Below are 20,597 nucleotides of genomic sequence, written 5' to 3' on the forward strand. Positions count from 1 at the left end.
GGCGCTCTCCGTAAGAAGATATAGTATCCCCCGAATCAATGATCTTCCCTCCAAAACTCAGCTCTTCATAGTTCTTTATAAAAGCAGTGGAAAATGAATTGCTTCTCAGTGCACAGAGTGTACATTCTCAAAGTCTCTCAATGTCACCGCCAGTTCTGTGAGAAGGTCTGGCAGACGTTCTTCTCTACCTCTTGTATGACGTTCTTCGTTTTGGTTTCACTTTGTCATCTCCTTGTGTCACTTATTTAGACTAATCGTCTTCCTTTATATTCCCTCCCATACTGCATCACTTTGCGGTTTATACTACTTCCTGGATGAAGTGTTCACCGCTGGAGGCTGCTGCTGCTGTTTGCCCAGATAAGTCTTTTCCTTTATTGTTTTTCCTTGCTGGCTTGATTCTAGGTGACCCTGACTCCATCCGTATTAAGTGTAGGGAGCCGGTGGTCGTGTCCCCTCACTATTATAGGGTTTTCAGGTGTCACACAGTCTTAGGTACGTGGGCATGCAATCGTCTACCATTGAGACCCTTGCATGTGCATAGCAGTCAGGGAGAGCTCTTAGGGTTTTATAGGGCTCACCTATATGCTACTTAGTTTGGGATCAAGCCAGTCGGTCGTTTATTTCTAAGTTCCAGCTATCTGCAACTTCATCCGTGACACTCAAAGTGTGAACTGGCTGTGCATTAATATTTTTCATAGTGCAGTGTCCCACTTGTGATCGTGGGCACCGCAAACTAAGTTGATTGTGCTTTATTGTCATATATTATGCCTGTATGCTGTACTTCATCTCATGTCATATTCTCCCATGTCACTATGTGATTCTACATGTAAGATCCTTTATACAGGCCTAGTTAGGGTGCACTACACTAGTTTCTCCACTAGATGGGGCAGTGTTACAGTGTATATATAGCTTAGCTCAGGCCTAGTTAGGCAGTGTTCTCCTGAAGTCTAGTCAGTGAGCAGCCATGATGTAGCTGCCTGCTGGAGGGAGGCCTCCTGCCTCTCTGCTCTCTCCCTGTTGGCTCCACAGTCCAGGGTTAAAGCCTACAAGATTCAGCCTAGAGGTGAGAAATTTACTTCTATAGCTCGCTCCTCCGGGGTGACCAGTGACAAGCTGCAAACAGCAAGTATTCAAGGGGATTAGTATATTTTATTCAAGTCAAAGGATAGCAAATGGCCATACTCAAAGGCTTCCCAGGCACCTTTGCAATTAGGTGTAGGACACAGCTTCCGGCATCCACACCTCCAGTTTAAATCCTGAGTACAGTTAGGCCAACTGTCAGAAAAGCACTTGAAATAGAGGTTCAAGGATTCTGAAAACCACCTTTAATCCAGGTTAGAATAAGGCGAGAGTTAATACCAGCCTAAGACTTTTATACTTTAAAAGCATAGTCTGAATCAGTAGCTTTCATATATATATAAAAGACAAAGAGGCTGTATTATCTGAGGAATTACAATATCCTACCCCCGTATGCATGAGAGACTGTATTTCATACCTGAATGTACTAGAGACTGTATTTCATATCTGGATGCAGTGGCGTAGGGATCGCCATAGCAACCATAGCAGTGGCTATGGGGCCCTACGCCACTGGGGGCCCGTCTGGGCCGCCTTCTGTTGATTTTTTATTATTATTTTTTTTTTTATTTACACACACACTACACACAGGCAGCCAGGCCACTGAGTAACTCAGAAGATCCGATGGTATATTCTAACCCCCAGGCGTTCCCATGGTGATGGGGACGCTTGCCTGGGGGTTAGAATATACTATCGGATCTGAGTTTTCCCGCTCTCAGTGAGATCGTGAAAACTCAAATCCGATGGTATATTCTAACCCCCAGGCGTTCCCATGGTGACTGGGACGCTTGCCTGTGGGTTAGAATATACAAGGCCACGCCGCTCACAGGAGTACATTTATAAACTAATCAGTAACTTTAACTTTAATCATTGACATTGCTGATCTTTTTACTTGGATACCTTACTCTGTCTTAGCTCCGGTAACAGCAAGCAGTGCGGGCAGGCGGCGCTCACTCACTGACGTCACGCGCCTGCTCCTCCCACTAGGCGGCGCAGGCGCGTGACATCAGTGAGAGAGCGCCGCCCGCCCGCACTGCCTGCTGTTACCGTTACCGGAGCTAAGACAGAGTAAGGTATCCAATCCAAGTAAAGAGATCAGCAATGATTAAAGTTAAAGTTACTGATTAGTTTATAAATGTACTCTGTGAGCGTCGGGGAGGGGGATCTGTGGATGTTACTGTTTAGGGGAGGGAGATCTGTGGATGGCACTATTTAGGGGAGGGGGATCTGTGGATGGCACTATTTAGGGGAGGGGGATCTGTGGATGGCACTATTTAGGGGAGGGGGATCTGTGGATGGCACTATTTAGGGGAGGGGGATCTGTGGATGGCACTATTTAGGGGAGGGGGATCTGTGGATGGCACTATTTAGGGGAGGGGGAACTGTGGATGGCACTATTTAGGGGAGGGGGATCTGTGGATGGCACTATTTAGGGGAGGGGGATCTGTGGATGGCACTATTTAGGGGAGGGGGATCTGTGGATGGCACTATTTAGGGGAGGGGGATCTGTGGATGGCACTGTTTAGGGGAGAGGGATCTGTGGATGGCAGTGGCACTATTTAGGCGAGGGGGATCTGTGGATGGCACTATTTAGGGGAGGGGGATCTGTGGATGGCACTATTTAGGGGAGGGGGATCTGTGGATGGCACTGTTTAGGGGAAAGGGATCTGTGGATGGCAGTGGCACTATTTAGGGGAGGGGGATCTGTGGATGGCACTATTTAGGGGAGGGGGATCTGTGGATGGCACTGTTTAGGGGAGGGGGATCTGTGGATGGCACTGTTTAGGGGAGAGGGATCTGTGGATGGCACTATTTAGGGGAGGGGGATCTGTGGATGGCACTATTTAGGGGAGGGGGATCTGTGGATGGCACTGTTTAGGGGAGGGGGATCTGTGGATGGCACTGCTTAGGGGAGGGGGATCTGTGGATGGCACTGTTTAAGGGAGGGGGATCTGTGGATGGCACTGTTTAGGGGAGGGGCATCTGTGGATGGCACATAGGAAGGCGTGGGGTTTAGAGAGAAAGGGGTTTAGCCTTGACAGGAAGGGGTGGGTCAAATTTATATTAGGGGGGTGCCCGAGTTTAGTCTCGCCTAGGGCAGCACAAAACCAAGATACACCACTGCACTGACCACGTCGCTGCTGCTGCCGCCCAGCCGCGCTGGAGGACGGAGGAAGTAGTGAGCACTTGGCACTGACTTACGTGCTCCCTCCCCGCTCAGCCTCCTGGCTCGGCCGCTCTGCTGCTCTGGTCTCTGCTCAGTCGCTTGCCTGACTGCGTGGGAGCTCTGGAAGGGGTGGTGGGAGGCCCGATAGATATGTGGGGGGGGGGGGGGGCATACATTTTTTTTGTTATGGGGCCATGCATTTCTAGCTACGCCCCTGTCTGGATGTACTAGAGACTGTTTTATACTTGGATGTAACCGTTACCAGGAGCAACGTTCAGTAAAAGTTATAAGTTGGATTGCACTATCCTTGTCTCAGTCTCCAATTCCACAGTTAACACTACGGTAAATGGTTGTACCACCATAAAAGGTACTGGCGTTATGACTACAAGGGACCTTGCCATAGGCATATTAATACAGACCATCAAGGGCACCTCGAACCACCATCTGGCCTGTGCCCCTTACACCAGAGTGTTCCCCAGAGAATCCCTGTGCCATTCTCCTCATCACTTGTGCAGGCCTGCCCAGGGACAACATAACCGTGAGTAACCAGAGCTGTATTTACCTCGGCCCACCTAATGCTCACACCGTGACCTCACGTATAATTCCCCTGTCGGTCTGGCATACTGCAATAGGATATATCATATAAAATGCAATTCAACAGTATGAAGCAGTATAAGTGTAAACAACAGCATAAATCATAGTGCAAGTCAACCCTTCAAACTGCAGTAAAGTAGTGAGTTGATGGCTATGCATAGCAGCAATATGGGAAAATATCCATAAACGTCTAGATTCCAAAGTACCCTCAAGCACTAAAATAAGAACTATGCCTACTTCTGCAAGTATGTACAGTATATGTGTCATCTATGAGGCCCTCGAGCAGCAAGGCCCCAGACCACGAAACCCTTGACGAGACCGACGTGGAGGAAATTGTGGCCAACGGGGGAACAGCTGACCCGCAAGCCCTCCAGACAACCATAGCCGAAATCGAAGCCCAGGTCCTGCTGTTGAAGAGGCCACTCACAGACAGCGGACAAGAAGAAGAGAAGCCGCTGGACGACCGGGGTGGTAACTAAGCTATATCGTTTACGCTAACCAATTTCTTTTCCTTACACGATGGCAAATTTTTACCTTTTTTCCATGAATGTTAGGAATATTAGGGATGAGTCTAGACGTCAGATGGTGCTAACTTTTCTTTATTCCCAGGTTTCCGACGTGTACATGTTGCAGGAGTGTGCTTTGCCCCCCTCCAGGTCTCACAACCATCTGGCCAGGCAGTGGTTCCATGGCCCATCCTGCTGGTCCGGTGGAGGCAACTGTAAGTCAGCCGGGGTGGCCATCCTCAGGGGAAGCGCTGTTACACTTGACTCCGTCCAGGAGCTCGTCTGTGGCAGGATACTCACCAACAAGGGTGAGCGACTGGAGCTTTTCCATGCCCTATGACTGCAGCTCGCTACCACTAGGGCCGTAGTGATGGCCGGGGACTTCAACTGTCAGATTGAGGAGGACGGACGCAGCTCTGGCACTTCAAGCAAGTTAGATGTCACTTCCAAACTGCTTATTGAGATGGTGACCGAAGCATTCTTGCAGGACGCTGTGGGCTCCATGGTGAAAGGCTCCATTAATTATACGTGGAGCCGACCCAATGGCTCACTCTGTTCTCGGATAGACTTTGTGTTTACCTCTTGGGCAGTCAGGCGGTGTAGGTACTCTATGATCCCTTGCTTCTTCTCCGATCACAGAGCCATTTAGGTCCAGTGCATCCTTGGGAGCAGGTTTCCCCCCGGCCCTGGATCCTGGAAACTGAACTGCGCTCTGTTGAATTGAGGGGACGTGCTTGTGGAGCTTAGAGAGTTCTACATAGCTTGGCGGAATGACAAATGCTTGTTTGAACGGACTAGTGGCTGGTGGGAGTATGTTAAATTCCAGTTTTGTTGTTTATTTCAGGCCAAACAACAACTACAGGGGTGTGAGAAGAAGAAGGCCTTCAGAGAGCTGCAGCGTGAGTTGCGGTCCCTGCAGGACCTTCACCGGTGCGGCTAGATCGTTAGAGAGGAGCTGGAGGAGACCAAAAGGAGCCCGAAAAGGCACTTTGAGGAGGAATCCAAGGGAATCATCTTCCGCTCCAAAGTGGAGAACCTGGAGAAGGGTGAGAAGTGTAACTCGTTCTTTTTCAGAAAATTCCACGCCGGCCACACGCCCCTGAATGAACTTCAAGACAAGGATGGCAACATATGATCAGGGAAGGAGGAAGTGATGGGAGTCATCACAGACTACTCCAGCGACCTCTTCTCCCTGAAGAACACTGACTCGAAAGCCGCTGATAAATTCCTGTCAGGTATCACTAACCATCTTGATCCTGCAGGTGCGGAGACCATGGATGACCCTCTAACGGTGGGGGAGGTGCTTTCTGCCGTTAGATCCTTTAGGTCCGGCAGGACCCCAGGTAGTGACGGTCTCCCAGCGGAGCTCTACGTAGCGCTGGGGGATCTGATCTGTCCAGACCTGCTGGAACTCTATGAGGAGATAGTGGTGGAGGGTAGAATGCCCCCATCGTTGAGGGAAGGAATGATCACGATCTTGTATAAGCGGAAGGGGGAGAGATGTGACTTGAAAAACTGGTGTTCCATATCTCTCCTGAACGTGGACTACAAGATCCTCGCCAAGGTGCTAGCCAACCGGCTGAAGGTTGTCATCGGCAGAATCGTCCACCCGGATCAGACCTGTCCGCAGGATCGCAGACAGCCTCGCTCTCATGAGAGACACGGTACAATATATCAAAGACCGCCGTGTACATGCGGCCCTGGTCAGCCTTGATCAGGAGAAGGCCTTTGACCGAGTGTCTCATGAATTCATGGGCAAGGAGTTGCGCAGGCTGGGTCTAGACAGGAGGTTCTGCTCGTTTATTAACCTGATGTACCTTGATATTTGCACAGTGCTGGTGAACGGCTGGAAGACTGACCCCCCTCCCGCTACTCTCTGGGGTCAGACAAGGCTGCCCTCTTTCACCTCTCCTTTTTGTTTGTGTTATAGTACTCTTTGCAGAGTCTATCTGGCAGAATGGAGAGATGAAAGGGATCACTGCACCAGGACCAGGACACTACGAGGTCAAGTGCTCGTTGTACATGGACGACGTGACCGTCTTCTGCGCTGATTGGCGTTCAGTGACTGCACTCAGACCTGTGAGGAGTTTGGACAAGCTTCAGGGGCCAAAGTCAACTGCGGGAAGTCGGAAGCCATGCTCTTCGGGGACTGGCAACTGGCTTCTTCTGCCCCCTTCCCATTTACCACCAAATCGGACTTCATCAAGGTTCTGGGAGTCTGGTTTGGGAAGGAAGGCGCAGCCCTCAAGTCTTGGGAAAAATCTAAGAATTGGACTGTAGAGCCTCAGACAACTCACGATTGAGGGCAAAGCACTCGTCCTGTGTAATGAAGTTCTGTCTGTGCCACAGTAAATCGCACAGGCATGGCCCCCTCATGCCACCGTTTCCAGGGCCATCACCAGGACAGTGTTTCACTTCTTTTGGGGATCCAAGATGGACAGAGTGAAGCGAGCCATTATGTACAAAGAGCCCCACAAGGGACGAAAGGGCATTCCGGACCTGCCCACTTTACTGCGGATCACCTTTGTTTGTGACAGCGTTCGGCGGACTCTGGAGGGGTCTGGGCTGGGACAAGTGGGACAGCTCCATCCCTTACAACTTGCACGCTCCCTGGTATTATGGAGATGTTGTGAAGTCTGTGAGGGAACACCAACTGGAGCGCCTCAAGCCCAACTTGTGGAAACCAAAGACTATTCAGAAGCTCATCAGAGCAAAGGATGCGGTGGAGTCAATTCCAGGGACCCATGACGATACCGTAGAGACAGTTTGGACTAATGTGTCGTCAGACAGGTTAACCAACGGGCACAAAGACTTGTCATGGATGGCCATACAGGGAGGAATGCCATTTCGGTCATTTATGCACGCCCGCAACCTGTGCGAAACCCGGTACTGCTCCAGGTGCCTTTTCAAGGAGTAAACATCATACCACCTGTTTTGGGAGTGCCCCTTTGCGCAGGGCCTGTTAGATGCCCTTGAAAATCAACTCAAAGACTCTGTGCCCAGGAACAGCCTTCAATACACTACGGTGTTGTATGGACTATTTCCTGGGATTCATACTGTTGAGGCCTGGCTCCTTATGAATTCTTTTAAGGACGCTATATGGCTAGCCAGGAGCCGGCTTACGCTCAGGAGGGAGAACATGTCCGTCCTGGACTGCCGCAGGCTTATCCACAGTCTGCTGCGGGATTACAACATCTTGGACGTCGACGACAAAGAAGAGGACTAAACCTCTCTCCTTCCCCCTCTCCCCCCGTTTGTTTCTGTCTTCTCAATAAAACTTTGGGCATGTGATTTCCCCTCCCCTCCTTCCCATCCCTCTCCCCTCATCACTGTCTAAATGCTTTGTTGGAAGGTTTTGTGATTAAATAGGTATGCTAGTGTAGCATTCATTGTGATGCATAATGTAGGTTAGCCTGTGCATTACATAACAATGCCATGCTCGCAAAGATGACTGTAAGTAAAGTGCTGCCTCATGGCCTGCGCTGCGTCGCCGAACTAAAGTATGTATGACGATTGATTGTAATAAAGGTGTTTTCAATTAAAAAATATGTGCCATCTACGTTTTAAGTAAACAACCATTTACAGTAGAAAAATATGTATACAATGTAGGAGTCTAAACTAGGTATCACTGAGTAATTATCCTACTTAAAACTTAACTTTTAGTAATTATTAGTTAAAAATAAGTCCCACAAACAATAATAATATGTAGCTTTTGGATAGCTGCATAGGTCAGATGATATGGACTTAGGTACAATAAGACACAAAGCAAAATACACAATCTCTTATGCTCGAATTTGGACCAGAGAGTCCCACTCACGGTTTGATGATTATTTTCTATATGGAGATGAACCACAGCAGAAAAGGTGTAGTAGGAGGGTCCACAAGCATCTTAGTAGAGAGGAGTTAAGATAAAACGATTTTTCTATTTGCAGGGTAAGAAAAAAGACAGGAACTGGGGAGATATATGTCCCTACCAGACTATTAAGATTCTGCCTAAAAGCGGAGAAATCTCCCGCCTAAATGCGGGAGAATCACCTCCAAAGGAGGCGACCCCACTTATCGGTGGCTTTCCCTGTTATCCTGTCCCTATAAAAGTTGCTCCCAGTGTCTGTACAGCCAAAAAAAAAATTATTGAAGAAATTATGAAATTCCCAACGCGTTTCCTCCAATACAAATGTGACCGGATTCATCAGGGGAAAAAGAAGATGTTATTTTGTATATATGTGGCACAATAGCCCTCAGCACAATGGCTCTCTAGCGATAAATCCAACTGAATAATGCAGTCCAGAGGTCTCTCTGCAACTGCACCTCTATATATATGCTAAAATAAATTAACTTGACAAACATTAAATGAGTTAAATACCATATGGTGTGAGTGAAGAACGGCGTGCGTTCCACCGTCGGCCAGGTAAAACCGGAAGTGCGTGATGTCACGTGCGCCGACTGCTACTATTGGCCGGCGGTGGAACGCAGGCCGAGGATGAACCGCATGAAGACCGGAAGTATGTAATGTACACCGGAAATGACGTATACGGAACGTTGAAGCGCATAAAAATATGCGCTCCAGGATGGATAACAGAAAATATATTAAAAAAAAGCAGATAAAGATGAATGAGAGACTATTTTGTATATAAAGATATATAGTAAATGAAGATTTTAGATAGAATATTATCAAGTGGAGCATATATAGATTAGTTATGAAGAGGGTTGGATTGTTAAGGTGTGGGAATACTAAATGGAAACAGGGAAGAACATTAAATTGTCAATCGACTAATAAAGTCCTTACAACTGATAAAGGTTCCATTAGAATGTAGATATTGCAAAGTAGACCTATTGCGGTCTGATGCCTTCATTTGTATAGTCCGAAGAATAATGAACAATAATTTTGATCAATGCAATGAGGTATATCAAGTTATCGAAAAAAATGTATATATATATTATCTTATATTTAATATCAATTAGACCATGACAGTAAGAAAATTTTGATGAATGCATGGCAGAATTAGTGATATATAAGACTAGATATTAAAAAGCAACGCCATTCAAAAATACTCAGATGAAGCAACTAAATGACAGAATTTCATTGAGTCCGGAGGGGCTCACAGTTTTTAAACGGTAAGTCCATTCAGACTCTTTTTGTAAAATTCTCTTGTCGAGGTCACCTCCTCTAGGAGATGGACGAATGACCTCAACAACGCAGAATTTCAGACATTTTGGGTTTCCATCATGGAGATCATGCACGTGTCTAGAGATAGGGGTGTCCCTTTTGTGCCTTATGTCCCCAAGGTGGTCTCCAATTCTTCGTCTGAGTTCACGTTTTGTCTTACCGACATACTGAAGTTTACATGCACAGATACAAAGATAGACTACCCCAGTTGTTTTGCAGTTTGCAAAGTCCCGGATGTTATAGGTTTTGTTAGTGGTGTAGCTCGTAAAATTTTTGGTTTGATAAATGTATGGGCAAGCTATACATGATCCACAACGGAACATACCCAGGGGTTTTCTATCTAGCCAAGTGCCTGTTTGTTTAGGCGCTGTGTAATGGCTATGAACAAAACGGTCACCTAAAGATCTACCTCTCCTATATGTTATGGCTGGTTTTGATGGAAGTATATCCTGGATATCTGGGTCCAGCAGGAGCATATCCCAATATTTTTGGAGGATATTTCTAACTTCTCTACTACAGGTGTCATATGTCCCAATGATGCGGAAAATGGGATCCATATCTGTTTTTTTAGGATTAGGTGACAAAAGTTCCATTCTGTCTTTACTCAAGGCAGACCTGAAAGCCCTTTTTAAGGGGTAATCAGGGTACCCTCTTTGGTTAAACCTGGTTTTAAGGTCTTTAGCTTGGCTGAAGAAATCACTCTGGGTAGTGCAATTTCTGCGGACTCGCAAATATTGCCCCTTTGGGATACCACACTTGAGATTTTGAGGGTGATAGCTTTCCCACCTAAGCAAACTATTCGTTGCTGTAGGTTTTCTGTGAGTCTTTGTAGTGATAGTCCCATTCTGTAAAGTGATGAATAAATCGAGAAAAGCCAGGCCTTGGTCATACATCTCACACGTGAAGTGCATACCTATATCGTTCTTATTCAGATCGGCCAGAAAGTCTGAGAACAGTCGTCTGGGGCCGCTCCAGAATATCAGTATATCATCGATATAGCGGCCCCAGAAGACTATTCTCGACGTCCAAGGACATTCATCCGCAAAGACTACAGTATCCTCCCAGCAGCCCAGGAACAAATTGGCGTAAGTGGGGGCACAGGCGCTCCCCATTGCCGTGCCCCTGAGCTGGTGGAAGAAACGGGCATCAAAAAGAAAATAATTATGTCTGAGGATAAAATCCATTAGTTTCAAAACAAAATTACTGTGCGCATGATATTGTGTACCGCGGCTTCTGAGAAAGTGATTTATAGCACACAGTCCCTTGTCATGTGGGATATTACTATATAGGGCCTCTACGTCTATAGAGGCTATAAGAATATCATCTTCAAGATGTATACCGTCTATCTTACTCAATAGATCGGACGTATCCCTAATATAAGAGGGAAGGGCTGTGACATAATTTCTCAAGATCTTGTCAATATAGATACCCGCATTTTGTGTAAGGGAATTAATGCCTGCAACGATGGGGCGTCCCTTTAATGGGCTTAGTCCTTTGTGGATTTTCGGAATAGTGTAAAAGGTGGCAGTTTGAGGGTATGGTGCAAGCATGAATTTTACTTCATCATTGGATATTACTTTATTCTCTAGGGCTTCTATTAAAATGGTTTCAAGGTCCCTAGTAAAGTCATCCGTGGGATCAGCCCCAAGGATCTGATAGTAGTTTTTATCATTTAGAATGGTATAACACATTCGTTTATATTCTTGGTGGTTCATAGCCACCAAGTTGCCACCTTTATCAGATGGTTTCAAAATAATATCATGGTTAGATTGAATTTGCATCATGGCCTCTATTTCCTTTTTATCCAAATTTGAACCATTTTTGTGCTGTTTATTGTCCAATTTTTCAAGTTCTTTAGTTACTATTGTCAAAAATAGATCAATAGAGCTACTATCTGTTGGGGGAGGGAATTTAGTACTTTTTGGTTTAAGGTTAGTAAAGGGACCTTCGCCTATTTTTCTTTCCCCCTCTGACAAAAGGTCGGCCAGGTTTCTAACCAGAGGAAGTTCATTCAATGGAATCCCTAATTTTACACTCTCCTCCAAATCACTATGTCTGAAAAATTTCTGCCACTTAAGTTTACGACAGAACATATTTAAGTCCTTCACCCAAGAAAAAGAATTGTATCTGGTAGTTGGTACAAAGGAAGTACCCCTAGTGAGTATGTTCATTTCGGTGTCTGTAAAGATATAGTCGGTAAGATTAATAATTTGTCCTCTCTGGAATGTATCTATTTGGCTGATCGGGGTCGGTCCCTGAGGTCGTACGGGATCCCCCCCGATCCTAAAAAATTGGAAGGCAAGCCAGAACCAGATGAACATGATGCTTCTGAGTATGTAGTATGTGGGTCGTTTCTGGTATTGGTTCCCCATTTTTGATACTTTCCCCTGCGACCTCTGGGTCCCTTTGATCCTCTGTATCTGGGCTTACCTCGGGAGCTATAATCAGCAGATCTATCTGTGTCCGAGGTATCTAATTCTGAAGAAGAGATTTCCTTTGTTACTGATTTGGACTTCTCACCTAAATTATTATATGCCCGTTTCTCTTTAAATTCAAGGAGGTCTTTTTTATATTGGTTATGTTTCCTCTCTTTGATAGAGGTATGGTATCTCTCAACGGAGATCTGTAGGTTGTTCTCTCTTCTAGAGAAATCAGGATCTTCCTTGAATTTAAGAGTCTGCTCAATGGCAGTGTTTAGTCTGGCAGAGGTTCTTTCCAAGGTGCCTCGTTCCTCTGTCAGTAATAAACGCATAAGGTTGAGGGAACTTTCTGTCAGAGTTTTTTCCCACTTTAATAATAGCTCTGGTGTTTGGGATCTAATGGCAGGGGAAATAAAAATACGTAATCCTTTGGGGACAATTTCAGATTTGATATAATTTTCTAGAGACTGAGTCTCCCACCAGGACTTGATATTGTCCCTGTAACACACGTATAGTTCTTTGAACACGGATTTTAGGTTACCTGGTGTATCTAAACAGTCAATATTTTGATCTGAAAAAACTTGAGTAGCCTCAGCCAACCATTGGTCAGTGTTAATCGGACCAGACAAGAAACTAGCCATTCTAAACAAAGAATTCACAGTAGAAAAATATGTATACAATGTAGGAGTCTAAACTAGGTATCACTGAGTAATTATCCTACTTAAAACTTAACTTTTAGTAATTATTAGTTAAAAATAAGTCCCACAAACAATAATAATATGTAGCTTTTGGATAGCTGCATAGGTCAGATGATATGGACTTAGGTACAATAAGACACAAAGCAAAATACACAATCTCTTATGCTCGAATTTGGACCAGAGAGTCCCACTCACGGTTTGATGATTATTTTCTATATGGAGATGAACCACAGCAGAAAAGGTGTAGTAGGAGGGTCCACAAGCATCTTAGTAGAGAGGAGTTAAGATAAAACGATTTTTCTATTTGCAGGGTAAGAAAAAAGACAGGAACTGGGGAGATATATGTCCCTACCAGACTATTAAGATTCTGCCTAAAAGCGGAGAAATCTCCCGCCTAAATGCGGGAGAATCACCTCCAAAGGAGGCGACCCCACTTATCGGTGGCTTTCCCTGTTATCCTGTCCCTATAAAAGTTGCTCCCAGTGTCTGTACAGCCAAAAAAAAAATTATTGAAGAAATTATGAAATTCCCAACGCGTTTCCTCCAATACAAATGTGACCGGATTCATCAGGGGAAAAAGAAGATGTTATTTTGTATATATGTGGCACAATAGCCCTCAGCACAATGGCTCTCTAGCGATAAATCCAACTGAATAATGCAGTCCAGAGGTCTCTCTGCAACTGCACCTCTATATATATGCTAAAATAAATTAACTTGACAAACATTAAATGAGTTAAATACCATATGGTGTGAGTGAAGAACGGCGTGCGTTCCACCGTCGGCCAGGTAAAACCGGAAGTGCGTGATGTCACGTGCGCCGACTGCTACTATTGGCCGGCGGTGGAACGCAGGCCGAGGATGAACCGCATGAAGACCGGAAGTATGTAATGTACACCGGAAATGACGTATACGGAACGTTGAAGCGCATAAAAATATGCGCTCCAGGATGGATAACAGAAAATATATAAAAAAAAAGCAGATAAAGATGAATGAGAGACTATTTTGTATATAAAGATATATAGTAAATGAAGATTTTAGATAGAATATTATCAAGTGGAGCATATATAGATTAGTTATGAAGAGGGTTGGATTGTTAAGGTGTGGGAATACTAAATGGAAACAGGGAAGAACATTAAATTGTCAATCGACTAATAAAGTCCTAACAACTGATAAAGGTTCCATTAGAATGTAGATATTGCAAAGTAGACCTATTGCGGTCTGATGCCTTCATTTGTATAGTCCGAAGAATAATGAACAATAATTTTGATCAATGCAATGAGGTATATCAAGTTATCGAAAAAAATGTATATATATATTATCTTATATTTAATATCAATTAGACCATGACAGTAAGAAAATTTTGATGAATGCATGGCAGAATTAGTGATATATAAGACTAGATATTAAAAAGCAACGCCATTCAAAAATACTCAGATGAAGCAACTAAATGACAGAATTTCATTGAGTCCGGAGGGGCTCACAGTTTTTAAACGGTAAGTCCATTCAGACTCTTTTTGTAAAATTCTCTTGTCGAGGTCACCTCCTCTAGGAGATGGACGAATGACCTCAACAACGCAGAATTTCAGACATTTTGGGTTTCCATCATGGAGATCATGCACGTGTCTAGAGATAGGGGTGTCCCTTTTGTGCCTTATGTCCCCAAGGTGGTCTCCAATTCTTCGTCTGAGTTCACGTTTTGTCTTACCGACATACTGAAGTTTACATGCACAGATACAAAGATAGACTACCCCAGTTGTTTTGCAGTTTGCAAAGTCCCGGATGTTATAGGTTTTGTTAGTGGTGTAGCTCGTAAAATTTTTGGTTTGATAAATGTATGGGCAAGCTATACATGATCCACAACGGAACATACCCAGGGGTTTTCTATCTAGCCAAGTGCCTGTTTGTTTAGGCGCTGTGTAATGGCTATGAACAAAACGGTCACCTAAAGATCTACCTCTCCTATATGTTATGGCTGGTTTTGATGGAAGTATATCCTGGATATCTGGGTCCAGCAGGAGCATATCCCAATATTTTTGGAGGATATTTCTAACTTCTCTACTACAGGTGTCATATGTCCCAATGATGCGGAAAATGGGATCCATATCTGTTTTTTTAGGATTAGGTGACAAAAGTTCCATTCTGTCTTTACTCAAGGCAGACCTGAAAGCCCTTTTTAAGGGGTAATCAGGGTACCCTCTTTGGTTAAACCTGGTTTTAAGGTCTTTAGCTTGGCTGAAGAAATCACTCTGGGTAGTGCAATTTCTGCGGACTCGCAAATATTGCCCCTTTGGGATACCACACTTGAGATTTTGAGGGTGATAGCTTTCCCACCTAAGCAAACTATTCGTTGCTGTAGGTTTTCTGTGAGTCTTTGTAGTGATAGTCCCATTCTGTAAAGTGATGAATAAATCGAGAAAAGCCAGGCCTTGGTCATACATCTCACACGTGAAGTGCATACCTATATCGTTCTTATTCAGATCGGCCAGAAAGTCTGAGAACAGTCGTCTGGGGCCGCTCCAGAATATCAGTATATCATCGATATAGCGGCCCCAGAAGACTATTCTCGACGTCCAAGGACATTCATCCGCAAAGACTACAGTATCCTCCCACCAGCCCAGGAACAAATTGGCGTAAGTGGGGGCACAGGCGCTCCCCATTGCCGTGCCCCTGAGCTGGTGGAAGAAACGGGCATCAAAAAGAAAATAATTATGTCTGAGGATAAAATCCATTAGTTTCAAAACAAAATTACTGTGCGCATGATATTGTGTACTGCGGCTTCTGAGAAAGTGATTTATAGCACACAGTCCCTTGTCATGTGGGATATTACTATATAGGGCCTCTACGTCTATAGAGGCTATAAGAATATCATCTTCAAGATGTATACCGTCTATCTTACTCAATAGATCGGACGTATCCCTAATATAAGAGGGAAGGGCTGTGACATAATTTCTCAAGATCTTGTCAATATAGATACCCGCATTTTGTGTAAGGGAATTAATGCCTGCAACGATGGGGCGTCCCTTTAATGGGCTTAGTCCTTTGTGGATTTTCGGAATAGTGTAAAAGGTGGCAGTTTGAGGGTATGGTGCAAGCATGAATTTTACTTCATCATTGGATATTACTTTATTCTCTAGGGCTTCTATTAAAATGGTTTCAAGGTCCCTAGTAAAGTCATCCGTGGGATCAGCCCCAAGGATCTGATAGTAGTTTTTATCATTTAGAATGGTATTACACATTCGTTTATATTCTTGGTGGTTCATAGCCACCAAGTTGCCACCTTTATCAGATGGTTTCAAAATAATATCATGGTTAGATTGAATTTGCATCATGGCCTCTATTTCCTTTTTATCCAAATTTGAACCATTTTTGTGCTGTTTATTGTCCAATTTTTCAAGTTCTTTAGTTACTATTGTCAAAAATAGATCAATAGAGCTACTATCTGTTGGGGGAGGGAATTTAGTACTTTTTGGTTTAAGGTTAGTAAAGGGACCTTCGCCTATTTTTCTTTCCCCCTCTGACAAAAGGTCGGCCAGGTTTCTAACCAGAGGAAGTTCATTCAATGGAATCCCTAATTTTACACTCTCCTCCAAATCACTATGTCTGAAAAATTTCTGCCACTTAAGTTTACGACAGAACAAATTTAAGTCCTTCACCCAAGAAAAAGAATTGTATCTGGTAGTTGGTACAAAGGAAGTACCCCTAGTGAGTATGTTCATTTCGGTGTCTGTAAAGATATAGTCGGTAAGATTAATAATTTGTCCTCTCTGGAATGTATCTATTTGGCTGATCGGGGTCGGTCCCTGAGGTCGTACGGGATCCCCCCCGATCCTAAAAAATTGGAAGGCAAGCCAGAACCAGATGAACATGATGCTTCTGAGTATGTAGTATGTGGGTCGTTTCTGGTATTGGTTCCCCATTTTTGATACTTTCCCCTGCGACCTCTGGGTCCCTTTGATCCTCTGTATCTGGGCTTACCTCGGGAGCTATAATCAGCAGATCTATCTGTGTCCGAGGTATCTAATTCTGAAGAAGAGATTTCCTTTGTTACTGATTTGGACTTCTCACCTAAATTATTATATGCCCGTTTCTCTTTAAATTCAAGGAGGTCTTTTTTATATTGGTTATGTTTCCTCTCTTTGATAGAGGTATGGTATCTCTCAACGGAGATCTGTAGGTTGTTCTCTCTTCTAGAGAAATCAGGATCTTCCTTGAATTTAAGAGTCTGCTCAATGGCAGTGTTTAGTCTGGCAGAGGTTCTTTCCAAGGTGCCTCGTTCCTCTGTCAGTAATAAACGCATAAGGTTGAGGGAACTTTCTGTCAGAGTTTTTTCCCACTTTAATAATAGCTCTGGTGTTTGGGATCTAATGGCAGGGGAAATAAAAATACGTAATCCTTTGGGGACAATTTCAGATTTGATATAATTTTCTAGAGACTGAGTCTCCCACCAGGACTTGATATTGTCCCTGTAACACACGTATAGTTCTTTGAACACGGATTTTAGGTTACCTGGTGTATCTAAACAGTCAATATTTTGATCTGAAAAAACTTGAGTAGCCTCAGCCAACCATTGGTCAGTGTTAATCGGACCAGACAAGAAACTAGCCATTCTAAACAAAGAATTCACAGTAGAAAAATATGTATACAATGTAGGAGTCTAAACTAGGTATCACTGAGTAATTATCCTACTTAAAACTTAACTTTTAGTAATTATTAGTTAAAAATAAGTCCCACAAACAATAATAATATGTAGCTTTTGGATAGCTGCATAGGTCAGATGATATGGACTTAGGTACAATAAGACACAAAGCAAAATACACAATCTCTTATGCTCGAATTTGGACCAGAGAGTCCCACTCACGGTTTGATGATTATTTTCTATATGGAGATGAACCACAGCAGAAAAGGTGTAGTAGGAGGGTCCACAAGCATCTTAGTAGAGAGGAGTTAAGATAAAACGATTTTTCTATTTGCAGGGTAAGAAAAAAGACAGGAACTGGGGAGATATATGTCCCTACCAGACTATTAAGATTCTGCCTAAAAGCGGAGAAATCTCCCGCCTAAATGCGGGAGAATCACCTCCAAAGGAGGCGACCCCACTTATCGGTGGCTTTCCCTGTTATCCTGTCCCTATAAAAGTTGCTCCCAGTGTCTGTACAGCCAAAAAAAAAATTATTGAAGAAATTATGAAATTCCCAACGCGTTTCCTCCAATACAAATGTGACCGGATTCATCAGGGGAAAAAGAAGATGTTATTTTGTATATATGTGGCACAATAGCCCTCAGCACAATGGCTCTCTAGCGATAAATCCAACTGAATAATGCAGTCCAGAGGTCTCTCTGCAACTGCACCTCTATATATATGCTAAAATAAATTAACTTGACAAACATTAAATGAGTTAAATACCATATGGTATACCAGTTCCTGTCTTTTTTCTTACCCTGCAAATAGAAAAATCGTTTTATCTTAACTCCTCTCTACTAAGATGCTTGTGGACCCTCCTACTACACCTTTTCTGCTGTGGTTCATCTCCATATAGAAAATAATCATCAAACCGTGAGTGGGACTCTCTGGTCCAAATTCGAGCATAAGAGATTGTGTATTTTGCTTTGTGTCTTATTGTACCTAAGTCCATATCATCTGACCTATGCAGCTATCCAAAAGCTACATATTATTATTGTTTGTGGGACTTATTTTTAACTAATAATTACTAAAAGTTAAGTTTTAAGTAGGATAATTACTCAGTGATACCTAGTTTAGACTCCTACATTGTATACATATTTTTCTACTGTGAATTCTTTGTTTAGAATGGCTAGTTTCTTGTCTGGTCCGATTAACACTGACCAATGGTTGGCTGAGGCTACTCAAGTTTTTTCAGATCAAAATATTGACTGTTTAGATACACCAGGTAACCTAAAATCCGTGTTCAAAGAACTATACGTGTGTTACAGGGACAATATCAAGTCCTGGTGGGAGACTCAGTCTCTAGAAAATTATATCAAATCTGAAATTGTCCCCAAAGGATTACGTATTTTTATTTCCCCTGCCATTAGATCCCAAACACCAGAGCTATTATTAAAGTGGGAAAAAACTCTGACAGAAAGTTCCCTCAACCTTATGCGTTTATTACTGACAGAGGAACGAGGCACCTTGGAAAGAACCTCTGCCAGACTAAACACTGCCATTGAGCAGACTCTTAAATTCAAGGAAGATCCTGATTTCTCTAGAAGAGAGAACAACCTACAGATCTCCGTTGAGAGATACCATACCTCTATCAAAGAGAGGAAACATAACCAATATAAAAAAGACCTCCTTGAATTTAAAGAGAAACGGGCATATAATAATTTAGGTGAGAAGTCCAAATCAGTAACAAAGGAAATCTCTTCTTCAGAATTAGATACCTCGGACACAGATAGATCTGCTGATTATAGCTCCCGAGGTAAGCCCAGATACAGAGGATCAAAGGGACCCAGAGGTCGCAGGGGAAAGTATCAAAAATGGGGAACCAATACCAGAAACGACCCACATACTACATACTCAGAAGCATCATGTTCATCTGGTTCTGGCTTGCCTTCCAATTTTTTAGGATCGGGGGGGATCCCGTACGACCTCAGGGACCGACCCCGATCAGCCAAATAGATACATTCCAGAGAGGACAAATTATTAATTTTACCGACTATATCTTTACAGACACCGAAATGAACATACTCACTAGGGGTACTTCCTTTGTACCAACTACCAGATACAATTCTTTTTCTTGGGTGAAGGACTTAAATTTGTTCTGTCGTAAACTTAAGTGGCAGAAATTTTTCAGACATAGTGATTTGGAGGAGAGTGTAAAATTAGGGATTCCATTGAATGAACTTCCTCTGGTTAGAAACCTGGCCGACCTTTTGTCAGAGGGGGAAAGAAAAATAGGCGAAGGTCCCTTTACTAACCTTAAACCAAAAAGTACTAAATTCCCTCCCCCAACAGATAGTAGCTCTATTGATCTATTTTTGACAATAGTAACTAAAGAACTTGAAAAATTGGACAATAAACAGCACAAAAATGGTTCAAATTTGGATAAAAAGGAAATAGAGGCCATGATGCAAATTCAATCTAACCATGATATTATTTTGAAACCATCTGATAAAGGTGGCAACTTGGTGGCTATGAACCACCAAGAATATAAACGAATGTGTAATACCATTCTAAATGATAAAAACTACTATCAGATCCTTGGGGCTGATCCCACGGATGACTTTACTAGGGACCTTGAAACCATTTTAATAGAAGCCCTAGAGAATAAAGTAATATCCAATGATGAAGTAAAATTCATGCTTGCACCATACCCTCAAACTGCCACCTTTTACACTATTCCGAAAATCCACAAAGGACTAAGCCCATTAAAGGGACGCCCCATCGTTGCAGGCATTAATTCCCTTACACAAAATGCGGGTATCTATATTGACAAGATCTTGAGAAATTATGTCACAGCCCTTCCCTCTTATATTAGGGATACGTCCGATCTATTGAGTAAGATAGACGGTATACATCTTGAAGATGATATTCTTATAGCCTCTATAGACGTAGAGGCCCTATATAGTAATATCCCACATGACAAGGGACTGTGTGCTATAAATCACTTTCTCAGAAGCCGCGGTACACAATATCATGCGCACAGTAATTTTGTTTTGAAACTAATGGATTTTATCCTCAGACATAATTATTTTCTTTTTGATGCCCGTTTCTTCCACCAGCTCAGGGGCACGGCAATGGGGAGCGCCTGTGCCCCCACTTATGCCAATTTGTTCCTGGGCTGGTGGGAGGATACTGTAGTCTTTGCGGATGAATGTCCTTGGACGTCGAGAATAGTCTTCTGGGGCCGCTATATCGATGATATACTGATATTCTGGAGCGGCCCCAGACGACTGTTCTCAGACTTTCTGGCCGATCTGAATAAGAACGATATAGGTATGCACTTCACGTGT

The 20,597-nt window shown here is 43.5% G+C and overlaps 1 protein-coding gene across 1 annotated transcript; it reads left to right on the top strand.

Annotated features, from left to right (window-relative positions):
• Positions 1-685: 685 nt before the first annotated feature.
• On the top strand, positions 686-19,275 carry LOC120994534. The gene is made up of 3 exons (XM_040423176.1): positions 686-704; positions 4,082-4,084; positions 18,289-19,275. Exon 3 carries the CDS (start codon positions 18,433-18,435, stop codon positions 19,261-19,263), a length of 831 nt encoding a protein of 276 aa, XP_040279110.1. The 5' UTR covers positions 686-704; positions 4,082-4,084; positions 18,289-18,432; the 3' UTR covers positions 19,264-19,275.
• Positions 19,276-20,597: the final 1,322 nt, after the last annotated feature.

Source organism: Bufo bufo, chromosome 3, assembly GCF_905171765.1.
Source record: "Bufo bufo chromosome 3, aBufBuf1.1, whole genome shotgun sequence".
Lineage (NCBI taxonomy): Eukaryota > Metazoa > Chordata > Amphibia > Anura > Bufonidae > Bufo > Bufo bufo.

Coding starts and splice junctions, on each gene's coding strand:
- LOC120994534 (XM_040423176.1), top strand. CDS start 18,433: ATGGCTAGTTTCTTGTCTGGTCCGATTAACACTGACCAATGGTTGGCT.